The sequence below is a fragment of the Crocodylus porosus genome, unplaced genomic scaffold (assembly GCF_001723895.1).
Source record: "Crocodylus porosus isolate Cpor-Errol unplaced genomic scaffold, CroPor_comp1, whole genome shotgun sequence".
In the NCBI taxonomy this organism is placed as follows: domain Eukaryota; kingdom Metazoa; phylum Chordata; order Crocodylia; family Crocodylidae; genus Crocodylus; species Crocodylus porosus.
In genome coordinates this window covers 76,138,774-76,149,457 of record NW_017728886.1, presented here as the reverse complement: position 1 = coordinate 76,149,457, position 10,684 = coordinate 76,138,774, and the positions used below count along the sequence as shown (strand labels likewise).

Sequence of the window (10,684 nt, the reverse complement as noted above, 5' to 3'; positions counted from 1 at the left end):
AGGGAGGTGTACTCCTCCTTTGTCCCTGCCCCCTGCTTCCACCGCCAGTACGCTTTTTTCTTTGCCCTCAGGCCAGCCTAGATATCTGCGCTCAGCTATGAAGGTTTCTTGGACCCTTTTCCCACCTTCCTGCGTAGAGGAATTGCATCCTGCTGCGCCCCAAGGATAGCCTCCTTGAGGAAGGACCACCTTTCCTGGACCCCCATACTAGCTACCCCGTGGGCTCCGAGTGCCTCCCTGACTACTGCCCTGAGCACATTGAAGTTAGCTTTCCTAAAGTCAGGCATTTGCGCTGTTCTAGTTACCCTCCCCACCTTTCTCTGAATAGCAAACTGGATCATCTCATGATCACTGTCCCCTAGCCTCCCTTGTTCTAGCACCTCCCCCACCAGGTCGTCCCCAGAGGCTAACACCAGATCCAGTACGGGGACGAGTACCTCCTGCATGAGGTGTAGGTCCTGTACGCATGTCAGTAACCGTCATGAGTGTCTAGACCTGGCCGACTGCTCCTCCCGGTTGATGTCAGGGTAGTTCATATCACCCGTGAGCCATATGCTGTTGAGACATGGAATATCGTATTTAATTTTCTGCCAAGTAGATCCTACAGATTACTTTTGAGTTGTTTAAGTTTGATTTTTAAAAAATCAGCTGTGATCTGATGGCACATTTAAAAAACGAAAACTTGTTTTTGGTTCTGTAACGTTTAACATTGGTTTCATATTTTATTTATTCTGTTATATAGTTGATCCAATAGAAGATATCACAAGAAAGCTATGTCTTTCAACATTTCCTCAACCATTACATCTATAACTGTGCTCCAACCCAACTACAACACAGATTGATTTGTAAATTCTTAGAAAAATCATTCTCTGTTCAGAGAGAGATGCTACATGTTTAGAAAAGTTGTACTGTCTTTTTCAGAAGGCAAAATGGAACTTATTCCTAACTATAAAGTTGTAACCAATGTCTTTATTATAACATGAGGAATTTTATTTTATGCCCATCAGGCATGGAATTGTCAATGCAGCCTAGCTTTGGATCATTGTATTGCCATGAATATTTTTTTAATGAATGCCATACAATATTCTTAATAACTAGAAATAATATAAAACCCAAGTGAACACCTCCCAAATTCTTACTGAGTTATGGAATAAAACTCGGAGCTGGTTAAATCAGTTGCCATTTTGCCATCGTTTTAGTGAGACAAAGACATGACTGTATTCTTGTTAGACCTAAAAAAATTCAAATTCACTGCATTTAAGTTATTATCTATTTGGTTTTGCATAAATAATTTTCTTTTGTATGTGATATTGTAAGATTAGATGTTTACATAGAAGTTCTTAAGTTTGGTCTTGTTGATAAGGTATCATGTCAGTTTTCCTGAATAAATAAGTCATGTTCTATCTTGGCTTCAAAAAATCCTCAAAATTTAATTCATATTTTATTTATATTTACCTGGTAAGTATAGCTATTTTTATCTTGGACGAGGAATTGAACAGTGCAATGCATTTACTTGTAAAATGTTTGCTCAATTCTTTCCCTTTTAGAACAGAGTGGCTTTAACCTAACGTTAATGTTATTAAATAGGTGACAATTAATAAATTAGTGCTTGTCTTTTTATATGCATGAAAAATGTGAACCATTTCTTCATAATTCTCATGTGGTGCCATGTTGTGGATCCTGAGATTTAGTGTGTGCATTCCAGTAAAAGGAAAATTAGCACATTTTAAATATTCCCTTCATAGAAAGGGAAAGCTGTAGCACTTTACAATTTTACAACTTTCTTTCTATATTCTAAAGGGTGCTATCAGTCATGTCACTCTCCCTGTCTTTCCTTATTAGTTTGTGGATGAAGCAAAAATGTCAGACCTAGTTTGCAGTCCTTAAAAAAAAAAAAATGCAATAATTTGCATTTTGCTGCTGCATTTGCTATCACAGACACAGCCTGTAGCCCTGTTGAGGTGCAAATGGGAGCTGTGACAGTCAAACTGGAAATGGGTGACAGACTTGTATCAGTGTCTTATGCTGATAGATTTCTGAAATTGGATTGTATTTGTTTATACTGTCACTTATATTGTCAGTATTTGAATAATGTATATGCACAGTTTATTGAGTGTATGCAAGGTCAATTAACTTTGCTTCACAGACTGAATGACAAAATTGTGACCAAAACCAATTTCAGCTTTGTGATGTAGTGTTTGAGCTGCTCTTTAATAAAAAACAATATGCAAACAACATAATGTAGTAGTCCAACAAAACAAGATATGCATTATGACACAGTATGCCACTTGTAAACTAAGTTATGTCATCCAACTCTTATTTGGATGGTGAAAGTCAACAGAACTTTAGCAGTTGATTATGTTACTGTTATAGAACAGGATTAAAAATTGCACAGTGATAATGATAAACTACTTGAAATATTGGAACTTAATGAAACTATGTAGGTGGAGTATTGTGTTGTATTCTCTCCCTTGGAGGTCCAATAACATTCAGTCTTGGAGAACAGTATTTTTCCAAAGAGAGATGTTGTTTAAGAGAGAGGTGGTTAAATGGAGGTAAAATGAACAACTCTGTCCACTATAGCAAGTTAGTTGTATGATGTAAGAATCCAATCTAACTGCACCTTTGAAAAATACAAAGGTGTCTCAAGCACTTGGATTTTTAGATGCATTACACTGAGAACAGCTGCATCAAAAGATTGGATAGTAGAATATTAGTAGTAAATATATTTATGTACTGTATTTACTCACATACCACACACTCATCCCAAAAATTAGCCCTCCCGATTTGGCTTTTGGGGATGCATGCTTTAAGGCCATTTTTGTGCTGGAATGGAGGTATGGGGTACTAGTTTCATTGCCAAAAGCTGCTGCCATTTTGTTGGTGGCTGTTACAGAGTTAAAGCTTCACCCCCAGGGAGAAAGGGAGTGATGCTGAAGAGAAGACTACATTCCTGCTCCATGAGGCTTGCATTCAGCCACGATTCTGGAAAAATCTCTTCTTCATTTTTGACTTCCCAAGACAAGTTGTATGAGAAAATGTGGTAATGGTATATCTTGTACAAATGCGTGTACTGGCATTTTATAGTAAGGTTGAAGTGTTGCTGCAGTAGTGAGGCTCCAGCAAGAAGCAAGGATTTGTTGCTTGTTTGTTTCTTTTTTTTTTTTGGTGCTTTTAATTGTACAAACTGTATAGAAGCTTTTAGGTGCACAGGCCTGGGAAAGAATTAAATACAGCATAAGTCGGGGTGTTCAACCTCTGGCCTTCATCAGCATAAGTGAGCACTCCTTCCACTCTTCCCCGCCTTTCCCTTCCAGTTGAATTGAGAGATGGAGGGGAAAGGAAGGTATGAAGGGCAGCTGCACACTCATCCACACTGACATGCTAGTGAAAACAGCTTTCACGCAACTCCAGAGCGTAGGACATGAACATGGCTGCTGTTCGCCTCCCCCTACCCTCCTCCTCTCCGCTCCCACAGCTGAGTTCAGCGGCAGGGAAAAGGGCCCAGGTATCAGTGCCGGACTTTGGAGCTCTGTGAAGACTCTGGTCTCGCTGACATGGCAACATGGGCTCTGGCTGGAGCTGCAGGTTTTGCGCAGCTTTTAATTCATTTAATAAAATATAAAATAATACTATGAATACCGAAGTTTCCCATTTGCATTTAATAAGCCTAAAATTACTAAAAACGTGTTTTCCTTTCCAATGTTACTTAAAATATTGATGTTAGGATATGCCAAAGTACAGAACTGTAATGCTTTTTCTCTGTGGCCCTTGGACCATTTCTGAATTTAAAACACGGCCCCCTTCAGGGTAAGGGGAAAGGTTAAGCATCACCAGCTTAAACTAAATAATAGACAAAACAATGCTTTTGTTTAACTCCATATGTAAATTAAAACGGTTATGCAAACCAATCCATTATAACACAGTAAGATACAGCATAGAGTTGAAATTTGAGACCCCTGCATCAAAGACTGTAGTTTGTACTGTTGTTCTCCCCAGGTTCAGATATTTTGGTCTTTCTGTTTTGAAACGTGTTACTGGCGAGGTTTAGCATTGCTGTTTCTGAGGAAAGATACGTGCTTTAGGTACTCGCCACCTTTATTATAAGGCTACTGCCAAGGTTAGTTCTGCCTAACCCTTGTGTAGGTTGTGGGCACTCTGCCAACTACTGAGCCACAGTTGTGTGCAATTGCTGCAGTATGCTGATTCCTCTGGTGGGGGTTGTCCACCCTGTGTTTTCTTGCCCTGCGGTAATACAGTATTCACAACCTTCTGTGTGCTGCCCTTCATAATTACCAAGGGAACAGTTTGGTAGGCCTCCTAAGAAACAGTAATTGCACTGTTTTCTAACAGTTAATCAGATTTACTTTAAATGAAGTTCCCCTTTCAGTTGTTCATACCAAGTGGTAACAGCCACCTTTGCCTTCTAAACTGAAAAAGGAAACAGGGCATGGTTTTTTGGTTTGTTGGGGTTTTTTTCCTCTCCATGTTGGGCATTGATATAATAGCCTTTGCCATGACATCAATAGGAAAACTTGCTCAGTCAACCCACGATTGTTGAAAGAGCTGAATGTAAAATCCTGAAAGGACACAAGAGGAGTACCATCTTTGGCAGTATCAAAAGAAAATGATTGTTACATCAAATATAGTTTGTCCATCTGGAACCTGGGAACCATCCAAAGAGAGTCTTATAAAGAGGAATTGTGTCCCTAAATTGTGCTGCAAAGGACGTGGGCCTCTTTGAAATGTTCTGCAGTACATAAGAGGCCTCCTGAATGCGCAAAGAAACAGTCTTCCAAATGCCACTTGGCATTCATGTGCGGGATAAAATAGTGAAGCCAAATGGACCTGTTTGATTTACTCAAGTAAACCAACACAGGACAGAGATGAGTTAATGCTCTGTTTGCCTTCAGTGAGGGCAGATGCTTTATTCCTAAGTCCTAGGATGAGAGGTTTAAAAATAATTGTAATTTAAAGAAAGGTAAAGTTGAATATTACTGTACATTATTAAAAAGCAAAGTAAAACAAGTAGTTCCCCAGTATCTACATTCCTTGTACTTTTAGGCATTCCAAGCAGTCCATAAGACATAAACATGTGAGAGAGTTCACAAAATGAAACAGTCTAAAATAGTATATCATCAAGGTCTAAATTAAAGTAACAACAACAAAAATTTGCTCTAAACTTCCCAAAATGTTCTAAGTGCACCACAAATAAAAAGTCAGACATTTTCTCAGCCTGACGACGGGTGTTTGTAGCTGAAAGCTTGCAAAGAAGGATTTTTCCAACTACTGTATTTGAGTTGGTCTAATAAAAGAGATCAGATTTACCCAAAGAACCTTGTCTGCCACAAATAAAAACACAGTTTCTGCTCCAAAAACAGGTACACTCATAAGTGATGTGACAAGAAAGGGTCCTAACTGGACAGAAATCAAATAGAAGATTAGAATAGGATTCCTCAGTTAAAGAGTGCGGTGTGTTTTCTTATAATGAAGGAAAGTACAGCAATGCAGTTAAAAGTGAGAGCAAAGTCGCAGCAGTTCAGCTGGCACTGGATTTCTTTAGTTTATTGGATTTATTTTCCTGTGAACTTACCAGTGGTTGGAGTCCTCGCAGCAATGATATTTTCCCTTTGACGTCAACCTGTGTATACCAAAACTTTGTTTGACTTAGGATCGAAAAATGCAAATCATAGTCAGCTCAGAGGAACTGCCTAAGTTAGCGTACAGTGAAGACTGTATAGAGCTGGAGAACAGAGTCAGTGAACATCTGCTGGAAAAGATGGAGTCTGCTGCACAAATGACAAAGATCTGGTACACAATCCCACGCCTACCTAACACAGTCTCCATGTTTTTGGAGCCATTTTGTCTTCAGAAACAAATCTTGCCTTAAGTCTTAGCATATGGAAGACTTTCATTTAGAAAACTGTCACTAGGTAGACTCTGGCTTTTATATTACCATGCGTGCCAGCCCACTATATACAGAGTGATTTAAAGCCAGAGGCATGGGAAAACAGGCCCGGGCCAGTATCCCCAACCCCAGTTCCCAGCTCCATGCCTTTTAAATTGTTGTATCTGCTGCCCAGGCAGGCTGTATGCACAGCATTTAAAGCCATGAGGACCAGAAGCACCTGCCCTGCCTCAGTTCCTGCCCCTGCCAGCTTTTAAATCTCATTTTAACAGGTGGTATTTTTCATGTGGGAGAAACCTGATGAACATTTTCTTTCTATTGGGAGTGGCAGAAACATAACACCTGTACATGGCCAAAGAGTAACCCCCCCTGGAGACACTGTCCAGGAAGAGTGGAATCTCAGAAGACTGAATGAATCAGCTGGGACATGTCACGTGTACCTCCCGTTTTCTCAGTCACAGCTGACTGTTTTCCTACATGCTGCCTTCCAAAAGCAAGGCATGCGTTTTATCTGAAGGCGCGTTGTATGCCAGAAAACCCAGCAATATAGAAATGAGGAGTTTGACTTCAACTGGGATTTCATTCCCCTTGAGTTCGTACTTCCTTTTTCTCCAGAGATATCAAGTCGTTATCATCTGCCTCATCCAACCCACGAGCAGCAAGAATATATCTGCTTTTCACTGATAATTCTCAGTACTAATTTTCTGCAGAGATTGATGTTGCAGAGGCTAGATTTAAAATCTTTTCACATATTGAGAGGTCAGTATTAAAAAAAAAAAAAAATGCTTTTGGAAAACGCTGTTTTGTAAAGCTTTGAAGGCTAGGCTCTGATTCTGCAGCCTGCTATGTGCTTAAATTTCCCTACATTAATCAGCTGCATAGAATCCAATAGCACTGCTTGTAGTGCATCCATTTCAGCACTTGTGTGCACTTCGGGAGTAATATTCCAGTCTAAGCTTGTTTTGATCACAGATATTTGCCATAAATTCTCACAAGGATTAACAGACGTAGTTGTTAGTAAGTATAAAAGACCTTAGGATTTTTCTGTTCCTGATTCTTGAAAAATTGTTAGTGGTTGTCTTTAATTAAGGGTTGACCATCTTGTTAACAACCATGCTCTGTACCCAGCATGAAGATCTAGTGAATGAAATGTTTCGTAATGTTTATAAGGCCTCAGCCCAGCATTTCGGTTTCCCTGCAAAAATCCTTGGGTACTGGAGAATACTACCTGGTGTTAAACATAATGCACAAAATAAGCCTGTGACTGACTTTGTGTATAAAACCGTTTGTCTAGAGAAGTAGAGGGGGGCAAACTACCTATCTAGCACTTGAGTTTCTGAAATTATAAATACAAGCACAATTCAAATAAAAGGTACACAACCAACTTGAGATCCAGTTATTTTTAAAGTAATTTCACCCTTGTATACTTTTGCATTTTATAATTTACATTTTCTTATTTAAAAGAGAAAAAAAAGCTCCTGTTTCTGTGTGGAGAAATATACAGGTGCAGTGTAGAAAACTGGCTGTGATAGGAAATGTGTAACTAACTATAAACTTAAATGCATGCATAGGATAAAAAAACTGAGCTTCTTTCAGTGATGCTACGTTTTTCTTGCCTTAATAGGAGTAAAAAAAATAATCAGATTCTGGAGACTTAAATTGGTGTGTTTTGGGTATAATTTCATGCTTTGGTTTCTTGGAGGTTGACTGATTCCTCCCACAACCTGGTTAAAAGCTGAGCAAATACTGATTTTCTTTCAAAACTCTAGTGGATCCAGAACAAAATTATCATGAACTGATGGTACTGTTACTATAACTGATGGTTGGACATGGAATTCTTTACATAAATAATGTAGTATAAATGTGGCTTTCCTCATGCATGAGGGGAAAAAAAGATTTCCTATGTTTTGAATACATTACTGTCTTTTGAATCTTCCATTTGATTTATTAAACCATTTTGTTCCCCCTCTAGATCACAGATACAAATCTGCCTACTCACTGTCTCGAAAATCCTCCATTCCCCACATTTTTTGCTGATGGAGAAGAGCAGCTACCAGAAGACTTGTATGATGAGGATGTTTTCCAGTTTACTGATGCATCTGTCACATATACTTAGTGCTATTGACATTGTCAGGAGCATGCAGGTGTCATGTTTTTTTTCTGTGAATTTTGCTGTGCTGAGCAATAGTAGGCAGGAATTACAATCTAGCCAAATGACCTGAATATTTCAAGTGCTGATGTTTTTGTCAGGCAGGAAGATCTGCCACCACGTGTCCAAGAACTGTATTAAAACAGAAGGTGGTCTTAAGTAGAAGAATCTGAGGGATGGATTGCAAAGCAGTGGTTGTACTTCTGACCTAACCTTTCACATAGAAAAAATAGCTTTTGCAACATTTTCTTTTGCAAGCTGCCAAGATTTAAATTTAACTCCGTTTTTTGAGATCAAGTGGATAACATGAACTGATTGAAGTTGAAACAATCCAATGGAACTAAATTGTATTTTTCTCCTATGGGAAGTATACTGACTAATTTTGATAAAACATAAAATAGAATGTGTTAACTATCACATGCTTTCATTGGAAAGACAAATTTAAGACTTCACAAAAAATGAATATGAAAAATTGGAACAGGGTATGAGGGGGGAAAACAATCTGTCTTCTCAAAATGTTTCATCACAGTTAAGAATGATGTTGTGGTTGTGGTGACATAGTCTTTATTCGTTTCATTTGCATCTCCCATGAAAATATTTTTTAATACTGTGTGTTTAGAGCAACAGTAATATGTAACAGGGTTCACAAAGGTGAAATATCATCCCATTTACAATTATCTTACCTGTATCTGCACCTATCCATGAAATTCATTGACTGTATTTTGTATTTGTTGTGTGATATTCAAAAGCTTATATTATTTTACACAAATTAGACATGCATAGGAATTATACTAGACTGGGAGAGATGTTACTGGTAGTATTAAAGCACAGCTGACAGGGATGTGAGCTGGTAATACCCATACTGTTGAAAAGCCTTGGCAAATGTATCTACAACAGCAAATTAGGGACACCAAACAGGTCTCTTCTTACTACACTTCCTTTCCCCATTGGCAAATTAAGTCAGGTTAGTCAGTGTTTTTAGGCTAGTACCTAGGAAGTACGTTATGAACAAGTGATCAGCATTTATTTCAGTGCATCTTAACTGTCCAGGAGAAAGTGGTGATATATAGACACATCCATAGATGCAGCTTGACTGAGGATAGATCCCTCAATAATTTTTATAAAACCGCACAAGTTTTTATAAAATTTAAAATGTTATGTTTATTGCTTTTGCATAGAATGTGAAAAAAGCAATTTTCGTAAAAGAATCATCTTTTTTTTAAACAATAAATTATCAGAGTTTAGCCCAAGCTGTGTTGTACAGAACCACTTCCTTTGTTTTCAGTATTTTATTTTTATTCTTAAGATACGTTGCTAATTAGATCAATTATCACTTTCCACTGTTCTGTTAGGAAGAGGAACTCTATCTCTGTGGGGTTTTTGCCTGAAAAGGGGTGGATTTGTGGGAAACTCACCAAAAGTTGTCATGTAGATAAGTGTTTTCTAAGAGGCCGTTGGGAAACAACAAACCCTTCCAAAGGTTTTTAATATTTATTTTTCTAACTCTGGGTAATCTTACCAATGTATGCAGTTCTGTTTGAATCCTGACAGGCCACCAGTCTCAGCCTTGCTTGTGGCAATGAGTTCCATAGGCATATTGTGCATTGTTATCATTGATGGTCATCTTGGTTTTGTATTATGAAAAGGCAAGTGGCAACTCTTGGTCTACCTTCTCCATTACATTATGTATGTTATTAGATTGATTGGCATAAAATTCAATATAAAAAAAATATTATTTTTTTTAATTCTTCCTAAGCTATAAGATGTATAACACATACTCTGAAATACAGAATTATGGTTATTAATGTATTTTACAGAAGTCCTGTTTAAACATAGAATTGAGCAAATCTTGATTATAGGATTATAGATTATAGGCCAGATCTATATTAAAGATTAGGTCTGAAAAAAACATGAATTAAAAGATCTAAGATGCAGGTGCCTTGAAGTAGTAATCAATTTGAAGATTTCCTTCTGCTCCCTCAACCTCTGCCCAACTTCCATGTATATACAATGGAAAAGATGATCCACTAGAAACTAACTCTAGGTCTGTGCAACATAACACTACAGCTGATCATTGAATGCACATTTTAATGATGTTGCATTCCTTCAAATACAGGGGTACAATACCGGTTGTCTGTTGACCTACTCTCATCTTACACTGGTGTGCTGGAATGATAGGAAGATGTTTCTATATATCCATGGTGCCCAAGCTTTTGGCCCTGCAGGCCAGTTGAGCAGCACAAGGCTGGTCTGCCCACTAGGATCAGGCCCTGGGTTATGTCCACTTTTGCCCAACAAGATCAGAGCCTGCACCCCTTTTGCCCACTGGGATTGGGCCTTGGGGCGTCATGCTGATGCTATCTGGCCCCACGTGCCACAATTAAGCTACACACTTCCCTCGGTCAGTCCCTCATGGTGGAATCAGGCTTCGGAGGCTACACCACCTCTGCCTGGCCCCACGTGCCAGGATTGGGCCCTGCGCTGTCTTTACGTAGCCCTTTGTGCTGGGATTAGACTCCAAGGCCCAGTGCTGCCCCGTCCCATCCTGTGTGTTGGGATTGGGCCTCATGTCGCCCTGCATGCCGAATCTACCATACAGGGTCACAGCTCATGGGGAGTCCCATAGA

General features: G+C 38.9%; 1 protein-coding gene across 1 annotated transcript in view; it reads left to right on the top strand.

Moving 5' to 3' along the window:
• MRPL3 (mitochondrial ribosomal protein L3) overlaps window positions 1-9,254 on the top strand; it is a 57,519-nt gene extending 48,265 nt beyond the window's left edge. The window contains 1 exon segment of the mRNA XM_019533882.1: window positions 7,881-9,254. Coding sequence (XP_019389427.1) covers window positions 7,881-8,024 — 144 coding nt within the window. The 3' untranslated portion in view covers window positions 8,025-9,254.
• The last annotated feature ends 1,430 nt before the right edge of the window (window positions 9,255-10,684 follow it).